The 24,958-nt window shown below is 43.4% G+C and overlaps 1 protein-coding gene across 3 annotated transcripts in view; it reads right to left on the reverse strand.

Annotated features, from left to right (window-relative positions):
- The window catches only part of USP4 (ubiquitin specific peptidase 4), a 36,423-nt gene extending 11,756 nt beyond the window's left edge, over positions 1–24,667 (reverse strand). For 2 of the 3 annotated variants that reach the window (XR_010475018.1, XM_065075031.1), the window contains exons 1-13: positions 24,498–24,667; positions 24,248–24,375; positions 23,873–24,003; positions 20,691–20,817; positions 19,365–19,510; positions 19,091–19,152; positions 10,887–11,030; positions 10,138–10,255; positions 9,276–9,449; positions 8,270–8,428; positions 6,622–6,846; positions 5,312–5,395; positions 4,472–4,566 (exon numbers count right to left, since the gene is read on the reverse strand). Coding sequence is in view for 2 of the 3 variants with exons in the window: in XM_065075031.1 (XP_064931103.1) it covers positions 4,472–4,566; positions 5,312–5,395; positions 6,622–6,846; positions 8,270–8,428; positions 9,276–9,449; positions 10,138–10,255; positions 10,887–11,030; positions 19,091–19,152; positions 19,365–19,510; positions 20,691–20,817; positions 23,873–24,003; positions 24,248–24,375; positions 24,498–24,652 (1,748 nt within the window). In the remaining variant the exon portion in view is untranslated. The remainder of the gene's footprint in view (positions 1–4,471; positions 4,567–5,311; positions 5,396–6,621; positions 6,847–8,269; positions 8,429–9,275; positions 9,450–10,137; positions 10,256–10,886; positions 11,031–19,090; positions 19,153–19,364; positions 19,511–20,690; positions 20,818–23,872; positions 24,004–24,247; positions 24,376–24,497) is intronic. The other variant, XM_065075032.1, reaches the window with a different exon arrangement.
- Between the last annotated feature and the right edge of the window lie 291 nt (positions 24,668–24,958).

Consider the following 24,958-nt stretch of genomic DNA (forward strand, 5'->3'; position numbering starts at 1 on the left):
CAACATGCCTTGAGAGAAACACGTAGAACACTGCGAGAAGAGGCGAGTCCCGCTGTCCTTTGGCTGCGTTGCCTCTGCACATCGTGCCAGCGACCTTGCTTCAAGTCTCATATCAAACCCCTTTGGTTCTGCAAGCACCATCCCTCTTCTCTGATACTGAATATTAACACATGAAGACTACACTACGTTTCTAAGCCTGCCATGGTAAGAAAGAGATGAGAGTGTGAAGCCTCATGAAAGAACAGGATTAGAGAATTCTAGCCCCAAATTTTTGTACCCTTACAGGTGACCTGGAGAAGAAAATGTATAGTTTTACCCGTTTGTGTAAAAGGAGTCACTTAAATACCAAGAAGCCCAGTAATATTTGCATTTCTTCTCTTTACAGTTCTACTATCAGAGAGCACAACAGGTAAGGTAAATAAACCACAAGAACTGATGAGCCAGAAACCAAGCAGCTGAAAGAGAAAAATATATCTTAGCCACCCAGGGCAGCTTGGTCTTCCCCCCCTCAGTTACTACCTATCCAGCTTACATTCCAAATAAGAGTCCAGTTCTTCCCCCTGCCCACACCACCCAAGATTCAGCATCTCCCACCAATTTAGTGGGAACTGAAAATTCGCAATGAAGGTCTCGAGATGTCCCTGGTGCCCTGCAAAAATCACAAAAGGCTGAACATGTCTTCCCTCATATCCCTACAGTGAAAGCAGGAAAAAAGACAGCTTCTTCTAAATACGAACTATGAGCCATATCCTAGGTTGCATATTATATACCAATTTTAAACACTGCTAGGTTAACACTTGGTACCTAAGAACATAGCCTGAAAAATGTACCGTGACCACCAGAAATCCCTCTGCAGTTATTTTCCCAGCTGATAGCTGACAGACCTCACTTAGCTTTGCTGCACCGAGCACAATATCCTAAAATGAAGCAGATTTCCTATTTGATTTGTAACATAAGTAACGTCATTAAAAACCCCATATTTTCTGTTACTTCACTAAAGAATTTACCTTAATTTAAAACCAAAATAACAACATGCTTTTTAGTGGGTACTCAAGTCTTCTTCATTGACTTTGGGGTGAATAAGATATTTCTTAGCAATACATTACTTCAACTACATATTTTTAGTTTTCAAGTGGAAGCAAGTTTGTTCTTTCAAGGTGGAAGGTTCTGAAAGACAATATTTTATGCAATATTTTTTATTCCTCCATTTAACAAACAGCAAGGTATGTACCTATAACCCAAGAAGGTAATTAAGTTGCTGGGGTATCAGAAACTCCTGAAGCTACGGGCAGCAGCAGCGATCCGAACATCCAACCCCCAGGCTGCCACATTTGCCAGCCGTGCACCACGCAGCATCCTGGCCCTGATCCGACACGTTACCCGTGATAACTTCTGCCAGGAACGCAACACTGGGACTGCAGCTTGAGGGGCACTTGAGAAGTTTCTGTTTAATCCACCCCATCCCACTCGTGAGGCCAGCTGTGTGGGGTGATGTGGCACCCGCACATCGGATGAGAGAACGGGTATTTTTACACTGCCCTGTCCTGGGTTATTGTCCAGTTCCACAGGCACATGAACCCAGCTAAGGTGCAGGAATTAATGCTGAGTGTCACTCAATCAGCACTGAGGATAAGCACAAGCTGTGTTCTCATGCTAAGGAAATTTTAGGCACAGTAAACCAGTCAGGCTAGAAGGAACAAGTTAACCAGAGAACACAGGAGGAGTGAACAGGGCTGCTCCCGCTCTGGTTTTGGAGAAGAGGCGCACAGGAGAGCGTGGGTCAGCCCAAAGGCAGGTAGCCGTGGCAGGGACAAGTCACAGCGGCGTTTGTTCCTCACCAAGAAGAGCAGGTGGGCAAAGCCAAGAGAAGTCCCAGCACTGAAGGAAAACGTACAAGGGCCAGTGTGACAGCTAAAAGTGCCGGGGTGGGGATCTGTGCAGGACACCTCCCCAGCAGGAGTCAAACCACCCTTTGTGCGAGATGCACCTCCATGGCTACAAGTACATTCCCCAATGGAAAACAAGTTTGGAATCCAATAGGACAAAAATATTCACATTACTCTGGAAGTTATGCACTTTTTTAGTAACGATGTACCAAATGCAAACAGAGAATATTACCCCTCCGAAAGCAACGGAGATAATTTTCACCAGCCTAGACTAACGTTCAGAAAGCCTAAAAAACTTACACAAGACAGTTTCAAGTTACTGAAGAGTTAATTCACAGGGATCTCAAGAATTCCTCAGACCGTGTGCTAAATATAAAGAAAAATAAAAAACCATCTCCTGCAAGGAAAAACTAAAGAAAATAATAATCTCTTAGAAAGATACTAGAGACACATAACACGTGGAGTAACAACAACCGCAGCACCTTTGGTATATCCTTAACACTGTCAGTTTGCAAGAGCACGATGAAACAAAACCCTAACACAGTCTTAAATCCAACCAAGTCCTTCCAGCAACAATGTTAAAAGTTTCTGCCAGTGCCACTACCCTCTCGCAGCCTGCTCACCTCAGCTCTGCAAGGCAAGAACTCCCCAAGAACCACTCAGAGCTGCAGTTCGGAAATCCTGAGCTCAAAACCCACCCTGATCGCTCCCCCTTGTACCAATCTGAACACAGAACTGTTGTACCGTCAACCCCTCCTTTCACACCCGCTTCAGCAGATGCAAGACCTGAACAGATGGAAACACAGTGGAACCCCGCACTATTAGCATTCTTGAATCATTTAATTAAATCTTAGAACACCTAAGGGCAGACTTTTCATAACCAGACAAGGTAAGCAGACTGTCCATGATAAAAGTAATTAAGCATTTGCCTTTAAATAAAAAGCTTTGCTTTTTATGAACAAGTGTTTCTCTGTTGCATTTTTGAGGCAAGACTCCCTTTCAATAAAAGAATGCTGGTTTCAGCTGTAGACCAGAACATTACTTTAATGGGTGACACTGCCTGGAAAAAAAGGTACGTAACGGGAGCTCCTATGAGCAGCTTTCTCCTCATTCTTGCCCCGGTGCCTGGCTGTTTGCTCTCTCCCTGCAGTGCTGAAAGCATCTGAGAGGGTGTACATGGAAAAACAGGCTTAGCAAAACTTCCTCCTGCCACCTCCCCTCTTCCTTGGAGGGTTATTTTTAACCCAGGGCAGTACATTCACTATGACTACAGCTCACAGCAGCACCTCATTTACAGCTGTGCCTGCACATAAAAGGAAGTGGTGACTGCAAAGGAAAATACACACGGAGCTGCAGTTCAGCTCCCTCCCTGGAGCAGAGCCAGCTCAGACACAGCTGTGTTCTCTGGAGGGATATGCAACGTGCTATGCCTGTAGGAAAGTGCAGAATTTTTGTAATTACCATTGTAATGTTATGCTTCTTGTTTTTTCAGTGTTTTACTAGCTTTGCAGACAAACTTACAATCTAACACTTCACAATACCCTCACACAAGAGACTTGAGAGAAGCCAAATGTCCTTCCCAGGCATCCTACCTCCCCACGCCTTTGGCTGCAATTGAAGAAAACAATGACACAGGAGCTTTCAGAAAGGCTCAGATGTTACAGCTCAGCAAGGAGGTCACGACAGAACAGCACCAAGCGCCCTGTCACAGCAACCCACCCAGTGAAAGGCACACGCTGCACCAGAGCATATTAGTGCAGGACTTCACACTGGCACAAAAATGTTATGGAAGCAACATCCTTGCACTGGAACATTCTAAGATGAGGAAGGCTGAACTTGTGATGAAGGGCTGGATTTGATGTCCCAAGCCCCAGGTTCAGCCATGAGCCTCAAAAGTTCATTTTGCACTTCATGTGCAGTATTTTTTATTTTCCAGCTGCAACAGAGGATCAGAACGTTTGCTCTCCTCACCAGATCTCACAGACGACTGGAGACATCTCATCCACCACACATACGTAAAACATCAAGCACAAACAAATCCTCGGCTTCGCTGAAGTTTTCCACGACCGCAGTGGAACAAACAGTTTAAGCGCCAGTCAAGAGTCTATTGAGAACCCCCAGTCATGGTTACCTGGGTGCTGCACAACTACGCTGGGCGTTAGTAGAGGCAGAATACAACAGCTTAGACTTCATGCTATCTTAATAACAGCCCCAACGCTTTTGGGTGACTTGGAGCGTGAGCTTGCCTAAAAACACCAGTGAAAGTGTAACTGTAATGCAGACATAGATCATAATCTCTCCAACAGGCTTGTAGAAAGTTCCAAACTGCAGAAGAGACACCGAGCAAAAAGTTCTTTATTACCCAGGGCCATGACCTCCTTTGTGTGAGGAAAACACCTCCTGAACACTGCACACGCTGACCTGCTGCTAGAAGGGCTGCATTACTCCTAAGTCATGCAAAAGGTCTACAGGAAGGCTCAGGTTTTGAGAGGGGAAATAAAAATAAAACCAGCTTTTATATCCTGAAATCAAAGCAAATGTTTTGTAGCATTCTTCACATCATAGCACCTTCCCACTTTACTCACACAAAGATGTCATCTTTTGGCATGATATGATTTAAACCTTCATCCATTTGGAAGATTTTGTGGAACCGATGATTATACACGTCTGTCACCACCATCTAGAACAGCAAGTGATATTTGCAAAGCGATTATAATAAAAGCTTACATAAATTTAGGAAAACTAACTTTAAAATCAAGCAACAGTTTATTCCTATTGGTTCTTTATCAGATTTTTTTCAGCACACCAACATCAACACTATTTTCTATAACAGCACCCAAAAGCTAATCAGTTGTATTTGTAAAGATGGACCAGAAAAACAAAGCAAATAACAGATTCATTTTTACAGAGGTACTGAGGAGATGCAACTCCAACAGCTGCAAGTCAGCCTGACGGAAACGACAGCAAAGATCCCAACATCAAGGCGGGAACAGGCTAAGATTTCAGGCACAGATCACTCACATCTATAATTAATTGAAATTAAACTGAAGTGCTACACTGGCATCCTGAAAACACCCCAGCAACTACAAACCCATTCTGTTATTAAAAGGATATCCAAGAAGAGGTGGACCCAAACCAGATATTAAACATCTCTCAGTACTTAAACTACACTATCACAAATGTTGGGGGTGGGGACTAGCTTTCCTCCCCTTCTTTCAGGCCTATCTACTGCAATGGAAGTATCAAAATAAATGAGGATTGTTTCATCCTTCTTTTTATTTTCCAATCAAAGAACAGCATTCAAACTTGTTAGAGTTTTGCTGCTATTCTGTTAAGTTTAGCTTATCACCCATCTAAAAGTTAAATCACTAAAATACTTCAAGAACAAACATTTATCAGAACTACCGTGCTGCATTCATCCTTACATTTTCTGCAGGGACACCAGAGAGTCTGGAGAGCGACTCACACAGATCCGAGATGGCTCCCATCATTGGCACCACGACCCGGTACTAGAAACAAAGATAACATCATGTTTACACCCGGCAAAATAAACCCAGGCAGGGCACAAGAAAATAGAAACAAAACCTCGAATTTAAAGTTCTGCTGAAGTTTAGGTCACAGTCACACACTTTAAGGTCTTCTGGATTTCAGCCTCATCTTACAAAGCAGGGATTTGGAGGGAATGCAAGAGCCTTGAACAGCTGGACTTTTGTTTTGGTCAGGCTCAGCAGCAGTAAAACACACCAAAAAATGCCAAACAAACCAACCAACCCTCCTAAGCAGATTAGACCACCAAAATCTTTATTCGATGAGCAAAGTCATAGACTCAGGCTGCAGTTTACTTATTTTAAGTGTTCTGTTCTGGATTCAGACTGAACCAAATCCCCAGAGCTCACCCAGCACAGGACACACCACGTGTGACATACCGCACTGGGCTGGCTGGGAGGTACTTTCCTTATAGCACCCTGTATGGTGTCACATTTTCGGATTTGTGGCTAAACCAGCATCAATATTACACTGATGCATTTAGTCATTGTATATACAAAGCACAAGTTTTACCACCTACAGTTATTTGCACATGCAAATAGTGCCAATAAGAGCCTCCAAAACTGCTTTGCTTTTTCCTTTGGTAAATGCCCATCTGCCACCAGGGCATCTAGTCACTCTGCCAGGGCCTCCCAGATCGTGTGTTCTGACTCATGTGGCAAGCACAAGGTTGCCCTGGGTACGTGTGCGCCCGCCCACAGGCCCACTTAATAAATAAATTTAAAAGCCTACCTCGAAATCGAGCAGGCTTTAAAAGCAATCAAGTGATCTCTGCACCCACCCAACAGGGATTGTTTTTAATTCCTGTTTGAAATTCAGACGCCTTACCCATTTAGGTAATTTTCACCTTTATATTTTCCAAGGTAACAGCAGGTAAACATGCCACCGGAAACGTATTACTGCTTTCAGGGAGCAATGCCTCACAGCCAGGTAATCCCACCACAGGAACAGCTAAAGCCACTTCCAGCTGACCCATGACCCTAGTCTCAAAAACTGAGATTTTACAAAGTCACCTGCTTTCACATGTTCAGCTCCCCGTTTTCACATTAAAAATCCCACCCTGTCTCACTCAAAGGTGGACATCAATGTCCTCTTGATTACTTGAAAAGTCTCCACTTTAAAACCTAAGAGAAAGACTCGGACGACACAATAAAAGATACAAGAAATGTGTGTTTTCAACACGCCTCACCTGGACAGGTCTGTGCTGTGGGTCTGCATATACCAGGGTAACTTCCATGAGACGATCTCTCCTCAAGGGCAGGGGAAGGGTTAAGTAACAGAAGGGATCAAAGGTCACAGAAACTTTGGAGCACTTGGGACAAACAAGGGTGGATTTGAAAAGACCATGAAAAATATCCACAATGATAGAATCATTCCTCAGTCTGTGATTCTCCCAGGCCTCTTTTGCCACCTCCTAGAAAAAGAAAAAAATACATGCATTAAAAGTTATTTCTCACAAACACATCAATAGCATGGCAAGCACAAGGGTCAAAGAAAACTCAGACAACTGACACTTGATGAGTAAATTTCACAGAAAGGCTTGGGGGGATCAACCAGTGTGTCCAGCATAACATAACACAATGGGTTTTTTTTTCTCAATGAAACTAAGGCTTTACATCAAGTCAAATGTAATATATCTATTTTAGCAGGGTCACTTGGTCAGGTATTCCTCGGTGCACACAACGCCAGAAGCACGAACGGAGCCGAGGGGACAGTGACAGGGTTACAGGCTGCTCTTCAGGACAAAGCTGCTGACAGGATCCGCCCCGCTCTCCTCCACGAGGAACAGAATGCTGCCCCTGCTTTTTTCGCCTGGGAAAATGATGGTCAGTGTCTCACAAAGGAAGTATAAAAAGCAGACAAATTACAATCCCTTGAAGGCTTTAACGACACAACTTATAAACTCCTTACCTAAGAGCATCTGATAACTGGCATTTATCTATTCAGTGCAACCAGAGGTTCTTCTCCGCATGAGACTCTTAGTTTATGGTACAATACTGTAAATTTCATGTACACCTCAAATTAATTAAGTGCCATAGATATACATACACTGCAATGTTACTGTCACTGACCAGGATGCTGAGATGGGAACAGAGTAATAAGCTCCAACAACTGCAGTGATAGGGATGCAAAGCAGAAATACACATGTATCTCCTACATCAGGGTAGGGAAGTACTTAAATAAAATTAAGGCATGTTGGGCATCCTTTCCATCCCACAATTACCAACATTTCTTGGGGAAAAAACAAGACCCGCTTACATTTGACACTCTGCTGTCTACCAGTGGGACACCAGGTTGGTTGTCTGTAACCCCCAAAACCAGGGCACGTGCTCAGACCCTTATTTGAGGGACACTCCCGCACCTCCGCGTGAGAGCACTCTCGATCCCACCCAGGTCTACATGCAAGTGCGATGGCCTATGCACAAAGCGCTCTCCTCAAACTGGTGCTAAAAGCTGCTGCTCAGTCTTATCTGTAGAAGATGGTGGGCCTAAGTAGTTAGGAAGAAAGGTTATGGTAGTAACTACAGCTGTTACGTCACAAGATCAACTGCCTTCCTTCCCACTGCCGAACCAGGTCAGTGTTCTATGACAAGCACATCTTTCTGCAGAGGAACAGACATCCTGCTGTAAGACAGAGCAACAGCAACATGCTACGAGGTGTCACAAAGAGTCAGCTGGGCCATACAGCACAACAGGCTTCTCTGCTCCCAGGTACACTGCTTTGTAGGGAAGATGTTTGTGTGGCATGTGAGCAAGAAGGCCAGGAATTGTCAGAAAACCCAGTTAAACTGCCTCAGAAGCACGGCCTGCCCCGTCCTCAGCCAAGGGCAGCATACCGAATCGGGCCTGCCATTGGCATCCTTCAGCTCCAAGTAGGGCTTCTTCTTCACTCTGTTCAAATCCTCGTGCAAGCCATCTAGCAGAAAAGCCAAGAGCTCCTGCGAATCTTGCTGCTGATATCCTGAAAACTGAGGAGCAAATCGTCCAACCTGCGTCTGAAACACAAAAGCAGAAGTCAGAGAGGGGTGAGCATCACCTATGCGTGAAAGACAGAAATAAAAGCACTCACACCCTGGCTTTTGCAGAGATCAACTCCATGCCACCTTATGTCAGCAGCAGAACACACTGAGCTGGATGCTAATGCACTAAGGGTGCAGAATAATTTTCACAACTATTTTTCCCCCTACTGTTGAGAGGGAAGAATGCACTTAAATGCTGTGACACTAGAAATCTAAGTTATCAATATTAATTTAGGAACCTGCAAACAATCAGTACATATAACCTGCCTGATGCATTTTACTTTAATTTCTCTCTCAAAAACCTAGAGTTTCCACAATGCAGACTTGCTATGAGGTACCATCTTGAAGCAGGTGGACTGCAAGACCGAAAACACTTGCAGAAGATATTTATGAACTAACTGGCTTAAAACTAAGCTTAAAATCCTTCCCACAGTAATCTCTAGCTAGTCTAAAAAATTTGATACAAACCTAAGATAGATAACAGTCTGAGTTAGTGAGAGACAGAAACAGCACACCTGTATACAGCGTGTTACTTCATAAGTGCTACCTCACAACACTGTCATTTAGTGTTCCTGCTTCTAAAAAAAATACAGAAAGGGGTCCCACAGGAAAACCAGCAATTAGCTAAAGGAGTGCTCAGTCCTAGCGACCATCACTAGTCTTCTCATAAACACAAGGAGTCCAACAGACTCGCAGAATTACGCTCAGTACAATGTTACAACTCAAGATGACAAGTGCAAGGGAGCCCAAACTGAAAGGCTATTCCATCATTATTGCTTTCATAACTCCAAAGTCTGTGGAAGACATATTAGCTGCCACTTACTTTAAACATACGTGGGGCCACGTGAGAGTGTCTCCCAGACCAAATCTGTTTGATGAGCTCTGCATAGGCTTCTGCAATTTCTCCTCTCATCCCCAGTGGATTGTTCTGATTTATTTCAGCTTCATATTTATCTTCCAGGAAATATTCAGTCAGAGGGGGGGTATTGCTCAGACACTGAAAAAGCATTAAGAAGATGAACTTACTGCAGAGGACAATAAATCTGTGCAACAATGAAATAACAAACCTAGCTTTCACATCAGAACGTGTACTAAGCTATTAAAACTGGTGAGACGAAGTCTACATATACATATAGTTAGTAATAATTAAAAAAAAAACAAAAACAAAATCAAAAAACCCACCACACACACCAAACAAAACACCAAAACACACCCCAGAACTGTGTGCAGTGCCCCTGCTCATGTCACTTATGCTGCACACACAGGTTAAAACGTCCTCCACACCAGGCCACTTTTGCCAGGACACAGCATTATGACCTGACGTTACAGTTAAGCATCTGTTTGGTATGGCTTCCCCCACAGCCCTTTCAGCAGCCACATATTTCAGATCCAGGCCTCCTCCACACTGCGCTATGTTTTATAGTACTAACATGCTGAGCATAAGCTAACCTAAATATGAACCGCTTTTTTGGTTTGGGGTTGGTTTTTCTTTTTTTTATTCTTTGGCAGGGCATTGTTGCTGGTTTTGTTTGTTTGGTTTGGGTGCTTTTCTGTTTTCCCTTCCATTCCAGTCGCAGTCTCCTCACTGAATCACATTAAAACACGTTTTCCTCTCCCCAGATTTCACAATCTCTGCAAGACTGCACTCTTATTTAATTCTAAAGAGGGCTCTTGCCAATTCTCACCTGTAACGCAGAATTCATGAAGCAGGTATTTCCAAGGTTACTGAGTCCGCAGAGCCCAGGCTGTGACAGGGAAGCACCGTCCCTGCAGTTGTAAGAGTTAGAGACAAATCCAGAGCCTCTGGAAGAAAGACAACACAGTGAACTCCACAATGAGTTCACCAATGCTCGATACTGTTTAAGAGTCACACTAAATAGGAGTAAAAAACCTGCTTAATTAAATTGTTTAACCAGCCTACGTGTTTCTGCTTCTTCATAGTGGCTATTACTGAATACAAGGAATGTGAAGTATATGTGCTAACTTTTGAAATTAACTATATTAATGTATGCCTCATAACACATTAATTTTCTCTGTCTACAAGTACACAGCACACTACCCTAATGCAGCAAGAGTCTATATGATAAACTTTAAGAACTAATACAAAAATTATGATTTCTACCTGGAAAGGCTTCTACCACGCTGGCAGATGGAGCGAAGAATCTAATCCCTTCCCTCATACCCCACATCACCTCAAAAACCAGGCAGTGCCCCCGCGGTTAGTAAGCTCTGGAACATGCGCTACTTGTGCAAGTGAGCAGGGAACAGCAGAACGCAGCGGTTTCAAAAGCAAAAAGATTGATAAACAGGTACAGAAGAGTAGCAGAACTCCTCACAGGGCACCACCACACTCCACTTCTATACAGGCGAGGGTGCACAGGAGTATTCACTCACATGAGGGACAAAGAAACAAAAAGAACATTCCTGCTCTTACCCCCTGCCCAAGTGGGAGCTGTTCAGTCCATAGGAGTTACTGCTATCACCGTTAGTAATGCCAGAAGTGGCAGACACTGAGGAATAAGAACTTGCTGATGATTTTGAAGAGGTAGTAAAGTTTCTGCTAGTTGCAGTGCTTGATCTGGGAGAAAGGAAAAAGAAGTAGAAACAATGCTACTACTTTTCTCACCTCCAGCCCCACCACCCACAAAACTCTGAGGACTTGCCACGTTCCAGTTATTTTCTCCCACACTGAATTTACTGTTTTGATCTGTGTGATCACACTTCCAAACACTTGTCTGGAAGAGGAACCTCAGACAAAAGTATCAGAAGTAACAGTTATTGCTTAGAGCAAAATCTGGGTCCCAGACTGAAATAGTATGTAATTCAGATTGGAGGAGTGACAGGGAAGCAAGCTTGACGTTTACAAGCAAAACATCTTGAAACAAGCGAGCAAAAAAAATCCCAATCTTATGACCATAAAACACTCACCCCATGATAAAAATGGCAAAGTCCTTCCTACTTGAAAACCAAACCACCCACTCAAACAAACCATTGATTAGTACAAAGATAACCAGGGCAGGCACAAACTTTGTTACTGAGCCTAGCTGACACAACTATTACACGTTGCTTGGAGGGCAGACACACTGCGAGGTACGTGCAGTGCGCTCAGCAACCCTCAGTGTTTTGAGACTGGAGATACTGAAATGGATTTTAAAAGTTCCTAAGTCTCAAGTCTATCCGGTTGTGAATCCCAGGCTATTCCACACGACTGTTCTCCCGGTCCAGAACAGAACCTGAACACAGTGTTACAAAAGACCAACAAGGCTCTAAAACTCAACCATGTTCTGTCACAGCTTTGGCTCCATAAAAAAGCAAAACCATCAGATAGTGCTACATAAATAGGCTTAAAGAAACTATTATGATACCAATTCATTTCTAACTGGGAAATGGTCTACTCTCTCCATCTCTACCTGAATAAACGTGCACAACTGAATGCAAAAAGGTGCAAGACACCAACAGCCACCCAACAGTGGCTGATCCAGCCCAAGCACAGCAGAGGATAGTGCCATCAAGCTTCAGCTTCTTCTTGGATCTCTTTCAATGTGGCCATGACTCTCAAATAATACAAACATAAAATGAATATTCATAGCTCAGATGCTACTAAGAACACAATGCTGGCAAACTTCTGTGGAGCAAAAACTACAAGACAAAGAAAAAGCCACAGTGGCCAAGAGGAAGCAAACCAGCTGGACAGCCTCGCCAGTTTGGAAATATGACAGCAGTAAAATAAACCCAGAAGTAAACAAGTTAAAACAGGAACTTCCACACGAAAACGCAAACCACAAACACAACCTAAACCTGAAGCACGCTAAAAAAAACCTCAACCAACCAACCCCAGCAGCCAGCACAACCAAAATTACACTGGGAAGTATACTAGCAACAATGAGCCAGTCTACCAAAATCACTAAGACAACCATTTCTGGGACAACACACAACCGCCTGGTCATTACATATTGGAGGTGAAACTTCAAGTCTACCTGGACACAAATGTAAGATCAATGAGAGAACAAGAGGGTCTAGACTAAAGCAACTATCAGGCTTATGCTCCACATGCGGGAGTTTCAAAGGTCAAGAATAAAATAATTAAGCTAACAAGAGCCAAAAAAGTGTGTTAATAGATTCACAAAGTTTGAAGAAGAAGTGAATTATCTAGAAGAAGGGCAATCTAGAAAATGCCAGACTTGAAAATGTAGCATGTCTGCTTGACATGTGTGATCCCAGTGAGAGAACAGGATAAGATGCTCAGAAAATAAAATGAAGAAAATCTAATAGGGAGAAAAGAAAAGGAGGACAACCCTTAAGGGATTTCAGAACGTTCAACAGAAGCATAGCAGCAGTGCACTATGAAGAGTCAGACAGCCACTGAGGAGTTCCAAGAAGTACTTCAATAACATGCTACACACACAAAATGTAAGAAATATAGGGGAAGATTAAAACAATGGATCAGAAAGCAAAGATAAGAGACAAGTCACAAAATCACCAAGGATCTTGGGGGAATCTATTCAGGAGTAAACTACAGCAAAGAAAGTTCATCTAACCGTGCATGGGCGAGGTGTGACTGCTGAATCAGGCCTCCTGCTTAAGCACAACTCCAGCCTCTCAATATAACTCCCATCTGAGCCAAAATACCTCTTCTAGAAAAATCTACCATCATGGTTTCACAGTCATCAGCAAGAGCCAATCCAGCAGAACACAGATAACCTGTTGCAATGACCAATAATGCTAATGGTCAGGAGAAACTTACATTCTATTTGCAGCATGAGTATCTGGCTTCATCACCTGGACACTGGATTGTGCTCATCTCCATCTGCTGCCTGTCAAGTTCCTTCCTCAGTTTCCATTTCTCATATCCCACAGAGGATTTTAAGTGTTAAAATCAACTTTTGAATTTCTCACTGATATGATGCCGTGACTTCTAGGTCCTCTAGCACAAAAAATACTTGCCAATTCTTCAACAATTCACCTGGCTCCTTCCAAAACCTCTCATTAGGCTACTTTTCAAATGTGTTGACAACCTCACAAGACACAATCATTTCACACACGGTTTTAGCAGTGTGCCAGTGATCACAAGTCGTCTGATGCACGCCCAGCGTTTCCCTGCTGAACCACTGAGGTTGTTTGTTTGCTTTTGCCTCAAGGCTCTTACAGGAGCTCACATTCAGGAGACGGAACCAACACCGCAATCACATTCCCTCAGAGTCCAGCATCTATTTTGGGCTCATGTTCTCCATCCCCACGTACACAACTTCACGCTTCACAATACCAACACACATTGTCCCTGTCAATCAAAGAGTTGTTTCACATCTTGCCACACAACCTTTCAAAAACCCACACAAATGGCAAGTGAGGAGAAATCTGGAGGCTAGCAGCCTAGAGAGGACAAAATTAGAATAACCCAGTACAGAAACTGTGAGGCCATATGGTTAATAAACCGAAAAACTGCTGAGCTGAACAGCTTGAAAAAAAATACTGTAAACGGCTTGCAAGTGACTGGAAGACAGAGATAGGAAAAGTATTTCAATTCAGTTGAGGCTGCCTTCAGAGCATACAGTAAAATTAGTCCTCCTTTAAACTACCAGTATAAAAATAACCCCACAACACAAATCCACACCATTAAAATTACTGTGACAAGTTTTTGTCAAAGCAGGAGAAGCTAGAACTTATATTTAATATGCAAAGCAGAGGCCATAGTGGATTTTCACTTAGAAAGTTCTTACATGCAAAAGCCTCCTTATCTTACATACTCATCTGATGCAAACTCAAGCACTTGAAAATCACGTAATAAAGATCTGACCACAAAACTTTTAGCCCTGTTGCTGAAGGGATCCTCTGACATCATTGGCATACAAGGAACTGGGGGAAGGAGATGAGTTTTAAATATGAAAGAGCATTTAATTATGGTATTATGTACCCACATAATACATATCAACCACTAAGGTCTTAAAATTGTACAGTAATGTCTGGCATGCAATACCACTGAATGTTGTGTGGGGCTGAACAGATGCCTAAATCAAGACAGAGCAGTTGAGACAATCCTCCTGTGTTACAAGATGGGTGAACTAAGCAACAACTCAACATTTGTACTGAGGACAGTGCCAGGTGGGGAAAATAAAGTCCACTGAGTATACAGAGCCAAACAGGAGAGCAGGCAGAAGAAACAGCAGCCAAAGAGCCAAGAGGTATTTTCCTACTATGTATTGCAAAGGGAGGCAGGCAGCTACCAGGCAGATGCTAAATACAACTTTACTCCTGTTTTCAAATGCAATACCTGATGGAAAATGTGCTATTTTTATAGATCTGACACAATTTCTTGTTTATTTGTGCTAATAAAATGATACCCATGATAAAAAAGTGTGTGCTAGGACTGAGCTGGAACTCTGCTAGCTCAGGATTTCATTTTTAGAGTTTTTTCTGTGTAACACTTAGAGAGGACTAAGTTCCATGTATGACTCCCCTTCAGAAACAAAGTATGCCTCCAATTCTGAAGTTTCTGGAGTATAATCCATTCCCTCTTCTGAAATCTCCTCTAGTAATAAAAGCATTTTCAAACTACAACAAGAAGAAAATACTTTGTTCCTTAGGGAGCAGCAAACTAACAAAGAGCAGTGGCCAGGCACACTCTCAATGTTCCAGCCAAGGACTACTGTGGAGGGGTTTTTCTGTGAAACACCAGCCTGCCTGCTGGCTGGGGAAACATGCGTAAGGTTGCCAGACGTGGAGATGTGGCCTCCCCGGTAGGAGTCCAGTGCCTCTGACAAGCAGCCAACGGTGGGAAAGAGCCTTCAGGACAGGGAAGCCACCCACCCCACGCAGATGCTGCGAGCAGGGAATGCCGTGAACTCCCAGCTTCACGAGGCCTCTTCGGCACACCCGCAGCAATGCGGCTGCTCGCTGTTCCTCCACAAACAGCAGAGCGCTCTGCATCCCTTTGGTTTACATCATCAAAACTCCAACCACAGAAAATCTCTCTCATAAGCTTTTAACTATTAAAGCGATGTAGCTGAAAGAAAGAACTCCAAATATAAAGTTACCTATGGTCTTGGCTAAACAGTATTTTCTCCAGCTGAGAAAAAGCATATTGGAACACAATGTTTTCCTGAGCTAGGATTAAAATCTGGAGTTACGCAACTTTCTTCCAAACCACACCTGAGCACAGAGCATTTGCAGTTCCTGCTGACACGAGATGCAGCTAGGAGCCGGATTCTTCAGAACTTCAAAATGTAAGTTTATTTACAACACTTAACAGCTTATCAAGATGACAGACTTGCTTAGCCTCACAAAAGAGCAGAACAGGTTTTCAGAGTGATAGTCCCACTTATCCTTCTTAGTCATGCTGTTAACGCAGCTTGCAACTCGATTCTGCTATCAGCATCAGCTGTTTCCTACAGACAAGAACGTCCCTCACTCCAGAATTAATTCCTGCAATGTTAGCACAGGGTCACCTACCCCGAACACCTCAGCAGCGCGCAGGAGAGGACATTGACACTCTTCTGGGCTGGGAACTCTACCATCCCTCTGGCTTCTGGAGTCTTAAACACATAGTATTGATTTAATGCAACACCCATATGCACACAAACGCTCGTGGAGAGACAAACTGCATCCCAACCCAGTACTGAGATTTGAACCCTGCGCTCCAGGTCAGTGAGTCTTTTACCAGCTCACAGAAACAGTTGGAATGCCGGCAACGTTTCACATCACTGCAGACATCTCGTCTTTCCAGAACGGAAGAAAAATAAAATTAAAATATCAACGCGGAAATCAAAGAACGTAGTTAAACAAGCAGCCATTTTAATTATATAGAAAACCTTTATTAATGATTTTTTTTTATTACACTGCTGCTCTCCAAGGGAACTAAATCCGTGCTGCTCCAAGATTAACTTAACTAAAAGACTCAACCTGAGTTTAATAAGAAATCTTTACCCTATGCTTTCCTAGACTTCAACTTCATAGGGAGGTGGAATTTAGAGTGTATTCAAAACTAAATGAAATACTAAACTAGCCTTAATAAAAGGAGTGTCTTGAAAAAATTAAGGATTCTCAATAAAACATGAGAACTAGCAGGAGAATATTCAAACATCGAATAAAGTACAAACTAAAGAGTATGAAGTATTTCTGCATTTATAGGAAGATATGTTAAAAAGGGGAAGAAAACCAAATAAACTTCAGAATTATGACTGTCGTGAAAGGAAAGCACAGAGCAATTATAAACACATTAATATGGAGCAACGCCATGATTCAAGAAAGAAAAGTTAAACTTAGCTTCCTCACTAAAAATATATTATGTAACAAAGAAAAACAGAGCTTCACTATTTCTCTTTTGAACATAAACCCCTTAAAAATAGGTTAAAAGCTTTATGAAATAACCTTTGGAAGGGCAGCAGAAAAAAACCTAACATCTACAAATGATCCAGCCTAGACTGTCACCAGCCCACTCCTATTTGACAGCAGTGATGACATGCAACAGATGAAGCACAGAACTGCACAAGAAAAGCCCCCCCAGACTGTCAACATATATTTCAACATAAATATCTCGACTCAGCCACCTCAGGAAAAGTCTGAACTGCAGGCTATGGACACACAGCAGTATTATCACAGCAGACACATTGCTAATTACTCCCTCTTCTTACAGGGAGCTTTTTTTTACTCCTCCTACATTCATCTGCTACTGCCCACGCTACTGGGCACACGGGGGCCAGATCCAGTATAGCGTTCCTCATCATCTTCAACAGCACGAGTGCGATTCGTATGTGGGCTTGGGGTTATCAAGGCAATGGCTGTACAATATTAGTAGCTTAAAGTCATAAAATGGCACTGAACCTAACAGGAAAACTTGCTCACTGTCATTTTTTGTTATCATACATCTATGAAAGAATAAGTTCTCAACTTTTTCCTCCTTCCATTTCAAACACAGAATTTTCAAGTCCAGTCTTTCTATCCGACTTGCCATATACGACACAGCCACCCTTGGCACAGGAAGGCACAAAGTTAGTCTAGCAGGACTCGTTATAACCCAAAAACAGTGAAGTACAACTGCTTTCCTGAGAAACAGCCTTTGCCCTGGCCACTTCAACAGGCCCTTCTGATTCGATCAGCAGTTTGTGTGCTGATCAGCACACACCAGTGTCAGTCCTGAGGAGGAGGGGCAGTCCAGCTGCTTCCTCCCCTCTTTGTCCTCCCAAAGAGTGTTTTTGAACAAACAGTTATTATGCATTTAACCTACAAGACTAAATAAGGCCACAAGAGCAAGGGAGTAGAACTTGCTAAGCCAATGTGGAATATACATCTTAGTTTCTTAACTAACAGAGATCCTGGCAAAGGAGGTAGTTAGCCAAGACAAATGAACAAATAATCCTACATGTATGACTTACTACAATTCTTTCAGCCACCATTATCAGCATCAAGGCAAACAATTTCATGCGTTCTAGATTATAATAAACAAATCTTTGTTTCTACATCATTAGAAAATATTAATCTGCATACTGATAACCATTTTCATTCAAGTATCACTAGAGGCTAATTAAAAGTACCTATCAGACTAGCTGCTGAAAAAGGAAAGACTGAGGACTGGAAATGCTACAGGCTCCCTTTTAGCTTTGCTTCCCATTGAAACGAAAGGTTATAACTGGTCTTGCACCGCTGTATCTCTAATACTGACCATCAACCAGTACTCGGTCAGGCACATGGTAGGAATGTTTAGATGCTTTTCACATTGCACTCTTACAGTTCCATGAACACTCTCCTGATCCTTTTACCCAGCCTTCTCTCTCAGAAGTAGATAATTGTTTCAAAACAGGTTTCACTGACTTATTTGATCCATTCTTTAAGATGAGCAACATCTTGATCTCAAATGAGATCACTTGGCAGCAACTTCTGTAAGTTAACTGTGTTGTGCAGAAGAACATTTTATCAATGTAAATCTGATGGCCTGCTCATGGGAAAAGGAGTAGGACACCAGCCTAGTAAAATCACAGAATTTTACTTTCTGTGGTATGACTTGCTAAGAGCAGTTCGTTATCACTGCATGCAACTTCCATTCTACACCATTCACTCTATACACACAATATTTCATCGGTCACTCTCTTACTCATCTCTAAATTAGACAGTAGAGAGGGAGTATCTGTGTCAATACTTACAGGCTTCTATAACTGGCTTTGGTGGTAGGAGGGGCTGCTCAGCTATTTCTACACCCTTTTTAAGGAGGAACTACTAGAACTCTGAGCATTCACTACTGGCAGTTTTGGAAATACACTCCAAGATCCTTTTTGTTCTACAATGGTACAAGACAGATTATTTTTTCCCTGCTGTGCAGTCTTCAGAGGCAGATTTTAAGTACACTAGCTCAATGTAAATAGCACTTTCATCTCGTAAGCATTAAATAGCTTAGGTGTCTATAGTGCTTAGACAACCTATTTGAAATCAACTCTACAAAAGAAGACTGCTACTAAGACAAGAAACCAGCAGCAGAATCACCAAAAGAGCATTTCTGCTGAAGATTTTCTCTCCTCCTTCAAAATACCCAAAGCAAAGAAATCCAAAAGAGCCAGTGATAACCAGGCTTTCACAGAGAACATGTGTCCACCAAAACCAAGTAAACAAGCTAAACAAAACAGCAGAAAACTTGAGAACATGCTTGCTTACTTTGCCAGGAAATGTTGCCCAGGCCACGTGCCATCTTCATTTTTCACTTCTATTAGAACAACCTGAAAGAGAGTTCAGATAATAAAGAAAAGTAACTGCAAGTCTGCTACACATTTCGCAAAATCCTCAACAAGCCACATTTTCAATGTTTGCTCAAAGTGCATTAAAGTGAAAAAAAATTACATATCAGCGAAAGCAGTTCACAAGAACCTAAACAAACAAAATCCAACAAAACACACACCAAAAGCAAACACCAAAAAGTTCTGCCCCTCACCTGACCGTGATAGAGCCACGCGTCTTGCACAGTGCTGTCCAGCTTGCTGAGCTGCTCGTAAGTGTTACTGGTATACCTGTTCCATAGCCTGGTTTCCTTCTCAGCTGGGATATTAAATAGTTTTCTCATTTCTTTCTCAATGGTAGCTGTTCAGGAGGAAAACAAAACAAAACAAAACAAACAACACCAAGATTCCTAAAACATGAGTGCTTTTGAAAAACCTGGCAAGCCAGAAATTCAGCAAACAGATACATCCCTGATCCCTCGAAATCCTTTGAGTAGAAACTGTATTATGAAATTTAGAATTGCTCATGTAGCTTGTTTGATATTTAGTCTGAAAGAATGAAGAACTTCTGTTTTCAGTCATGTATTTGCCCATCAAGTCCTCAAACCAGTAACATTCAGAACACATTTAGAAGTTCCTGTCCAAAGGCCAACTTCTGTGAAACAGCCTCCATTTGAAAACACAGGTTCAAGAAGGGAGTGTTTTCAGGTACTATGGTCAAGCCATACATCACCAAAGTGAAATAAAGGATCTTTATGGACACATATGACAGCTGACATTCAGCATTCTTACATGAAAAAATATAGTGATGACACAGAGAGAAAGAGGGAGAAGACATTTCAGGAAGAAGTGTAGGAAGAGCCCTTAAGAAGGTGTCTAAAACATGCACACACTGGGAAGAAGGAATCGTAGGAGAACCAGAGACAGAACTGCTTTACATGAGTGACGTGGATGTTTCTTAAGGACATGAGTTAGTAACCAATGTGCTCCTCAAAGCTCTTAACCACAACTCCCTGTGTTGCACATAGAATCACAGTGGCTCAAAGAAACTCGGGAGGTTCCTGGTCCAGCCACTCCAAGCAGAGTCAACACAGAATTCAGACCAGGCTGCTTGGGACTTATCTAAGCAGGTGTCCAAAACTTACAGGAAAGACGATTCCCTTGCCTCTCTGGGCCCTGTTCAAATGTCTAGCTATGCTAATATGGAAAAGTTTTTTGTTATATTCAGTTGGAATCTGTCCTGTTTCAATTTATGACCGTTGTCTGTTGTCTTTTTGGTTTATGACTCAGGAAATAGCCCGAGTCCAGGCTCCAGTAACCTCCTCGTAGGTGCTACAAGGTCCTCCCAAAGCCTCCTCTTCTCCAGGCTAAACACAGCTCCCTCTGCCTCTTCTCGCACATCACATTCCCCAACCCCACCTGTCCTATCAGTACCCACTAGATTCGCTCCGGTTTATCAACATCATTCTTGTTCTGGAGGGCACAAAGTATCTCCAGAGGCAGCATCAGAGCACAGGTTAATGTATCAGAGAACCACTTACCAACAGTATCTGCTTTGCTAAAGTGGCAGCTAATTACATTGTCAGGATCACTGCTCTCACACAACTTCAGCTCAAGAAGATAAACTTCAACCTTATAGTGCTTCACAAACAGACCATACTCCACTACCTGAAAACAGAAGGCAGATGCAATTAACAAAATACTGAACAGTCCTCCAAAAGATACACTCATCTAAACAGTTTGTCTTTAGGAGTCTTGCAAGCCAAGCCATAAGCAGAACGCTGACTTGCTCTGAAGTCCAGATTCAGTCACAACCTCTGGCAGCTTGTTTTGGGGCTTTGTTTTTAAAACTAAATAAATCCCAGTGCTTTCCTTCCACAGTGCAAAGTTCCAAAGGTCCGTCATCACAGCTGAACTGATAGTGCGAGCTAATTACCCGTGAAAAATATTTGATCACACAATTAGATCATTCTAGAAAAAAAAAATGTTTTGCCTCCAGTCTTTGGCTAAGGTGTATATATTAAAAACAAAACAAAACAAAACCAAACCAGACAAATACGTCAGAACTCACCTTGATGACATGCCTTTATTTCAGAGTCATTTTCAAATCAATTTTGCATTTGAGAGGATGTTGTAGTAGGTACACCTGCCCATCCCCTAACTTTGAGCATATTTTAGAAAGGTTATCCTGCAAGACTAACACCACTCTTCACCTACAGATAATGAAATACATTATGCCAGAAAGAAAAGCACATTTCAGAGGCCAGTTATGAGACAACCCTGATGTAACTGGAGAAGAAGGCCAAAACAAAACACACCTCAATTCTCTCCATAGTTCTTTGGAACTATGAAGCCTATGAGACTGCGATGGTATTTCATTGAACCAGCAAGTATAATTTTGCAAAGTAACAGTGTTTAAGATTAATTTGGACAGTGCCTTTAACAATTTGCTTTAGCTTTCGGTCAGCCCTGAAGTGGTCAGGCAGTTGGACTAGATAATCGCTGTTGGTCCCTTCCAACTGAAATATTCTATTCGACTACATTCTCGTGACAGTAGACTTGCTGTGATCTACATATGTACCATTTTACAGAAATAAACTTTACTTAGCCTTGGAAAGAAACAAAGAACTAAGACTAAGATTTATTGTGAGAATTTGGCTAAAATATGCTTCCTCTTCTGAACTTTTATAGGGTTGTATTAGATGTGCAAGGTGCTTTAAAGGTAAATAATTAACGAACACATTTGGAAAGATGTTCAGTATTTTGCTGTTACAACAGAAAGTAAAACTTCCCGTTTAAACAGCTTTTTGACAGGTAAATTAGACTCTTTTTTTTAAAGAGTGCAAAGGAACCAATTCACAAATTTTCGATTATTTTTTCAGAAGGAATTTCATTAAATGAAACTTCCTGTTCTCCAGGATTCTGTAAAAAACAAATAAATAAGAACTGTATTCAGAAATGGAAGAACTCCTTCCAAGAAGTTTCTGATCAGATAACTGTGTCTGTTAGGAGAGAGGAATGGCAAGAGTCTCTAATCACCTGCCGATGTCGTTTAAACAGCGTTTGATCGGGTAGCTTGCTCTCTGTCAAGGTAAAACTCAGGTCACCCTGTCAGACAGCAATCTGAGCACAACACGCATTCAGCCGCTGAAGCAGCGCACCGTTCTGTACTTTGCACATTAATGCCCTTCACAGTGGGACTCTACAGAAGACTGCCCAAAAATATGGTTTGAGATTATAAAAAGAAACCTGAACCACAAATAAACCTAATCTAAACCTCCTGTACTTGTCTCTGACCATCAGGCACATAGCAACAGAAAACCAGCTTGTAAAATTACAAAGATGCCTGAAAATTACTTCCCAAATCCTACTTTTATGGATATTTTGATGTAAGAATTACAGTTGATCCAGCTTCAGGAAAAGGATTAAGCTTGTGGTCCCTGAATGCTTTTAATGCTTTACTTCCAATGCTACCTGGAGAATTCTGTAACCAGATACTGACCATGTTCTACTCAGGTGCTGCGCTGCAGCTTGCGTGTCCCACTGACCTTTCGCTTTTTATTTTTCATGTGAGGCTGTAATATCCCACAAACCTACTACTCCACTATACTTCAACAGTTTTCTTTTAAATGAAAAAACTCACTTCAACTACCAGGTTAACAATAAACAAACCAAAACTGAAACTCTCACAGCCATTCAAAACTCCCTCCACTTTCAGTTTACACAGGAGTTCTGTCTACTGAGCAGAGTGAACCTGGGAACATTCCGCTTTCTGAAGATGTCAAAATTTCTCATTAGGCACAATTTCTAGCCCACACTGAATGGCAATGTTCCAGTACCACTGATCAGCACGAGTGGGTCTGCAAGAGAGGGATCTCACTTCCTTTTACCATTCAGGTGCCACACTTTCCAGGGTCTTGCATAGCTTACAGCAGCCTCTGTTGTAACGTAATGCTACTTAAATGTAACCCATATTAATTCTGTACATTATATCAACACTATTCACTTGGTGCAGCAGTTAGTCTTTAGGAACTCCACAGACTGGCACTGCGCAATTTAGTCAGTGCAAAATCCTAAGAATAAAAAAAAAAAACCTTTTATCCATAAACAAGCATCTGACAGATTTCCAAAAATAGCAACCTGCAAATTACACCTTCTGGAACAGGTTAGATCCTCAGAATGCATTAATGACTGTTTGCCAAACAAAGATAAGACTTACAGAACAAAACCACAAATAAGTCTCAAGACTTTTAGAGTAACAGAATTTTGGAAGAATAAACAAGAACCACCTTAAGCTCCATAGGAAGTCCCTAAGCCATCTGTACTAAACCACAATTGATTCCAATGCCTCATTCTGTCCTGGAAGATCTGTAGCTCTTGACTAACAACATGCATTTTTCAACAAAGCACAAACTAATCCATACAACATAAAGGCACCGCACCAGTCCAAACAACCATAATGTCAAAAGCTAACCAGAGAAAGGGTCATGGTTCTCACCCCATATAGCCCATCAACTGAGAACCACTAAAGATTCAGGCCCTTTAACTGTAATACTGGAAAGTCATTCTTTCAGACAACAAGGCAAAAAGACGTCATATTATCTCCAATGAGCTGCTGTGCATTCTGTCTGAACTCACATCTAGCAAAATAAGCATCACCTATGCTTGGCAGAGATCAGGCAAGGAGACCAGGCTGAAGATAACTTTGTTCACTCATACTTACTTTTCTCACAATAGGCTGCTGTCCTTCTATGCAGCCATACCACGTTACCAGTTTATTCCAGGCTTCGGTGGGAACCAATACATAATCCAGCTCCTCGATGAGGTGTTCTTTTAAACTCTGACTTTCTGGATCTAGAAGGGACGTGCGAGAAAGCATCAAACACAATCTCTCCTGCTCCAGACCTACACACAGCTCCTGTGAAACACCGACACCCCGCGGGGCGGCAGGAACCTCTCCGGCTCCTCATTCACAAGGCCGGGACGGCCGCTTTCGCACTCCCAGAGCACAGGACCGCAAAAGCGAAAGCTGCACAAGACGGCCACGGGAGTGCCCGAGCCCAGCCCAGCCCAGCCCCCCGCACCGGGCACCACTCACCGCTAAACAGACCAGAGTTGTCCACCGGCCCAGGGAACAGGCAGGGATCGTCCGCGCCGGCCATGTCCCAGCTGTCGAAGCCCACATACTTCTTCCATTGCTTGAACCACCGGCTGTCCACCAGGTACCTGCAACACCCGGCACCGGCCGGCGCGGCCCCCTCAGCGACGGCGCGGCCCGGCCCGCTCCCACAGGCCCCGCCGCCCAGAGGGGAAAGGGGCGGAGGGGAGGAGCGGCGGGGTGCACTCACCAGGACTCCCCCGGCCTGAGGGCCGTGGCCAGCAGCGGCCCCAGCTCCGCCCGCTGCACCGCCGTGTCCGGCCGCTCCGGGCCGCCGCTGCCACCGGCCGCCGCCATGTCGGTGCGCGAGCCCCGGCGCGGGCGGACGTCGGCCCGCGTGCGCATGCGCGCTGGGAGCGCCCGAGGCGCTGGTCCCGCCCCGCCCGCGCGCCCGCTGACGAGCTGGGCGGGGCCGCGCGCAGGGGCGGGGCTGCCGGGGCGGTGGCGCCATCTTGGGCCGGGACTTGGGCGGGTTTGCGGCGGCCCGAGCGGGGTCTGCGCTGAGGGGCCGCGGCACGGACACCCCCACGGACACCCCCACGGACACCCCCACGGACACCCCCACGGACACCCCCCGGGCTCTGCGGCCGGCGGGGAGCAGAGCAGCCAGGGCTGGAGGCCTCGGGGCGCTCCGAGCCTGGGCCGTGTCCC

This window comes from Columba livia, chromosome 10 (genome assembly GCF_036013475.1).
Source record: "Columba livia isolate bColLiv1 breed racing homer chromosome 10, bColLiv1.pat.W.v2, whole genome shotgun sequence".
NCBI lineage: Eukaryota > Metazoa > Chordata > Aves > Columbiformes > Columbidae > Columba > Columba livia.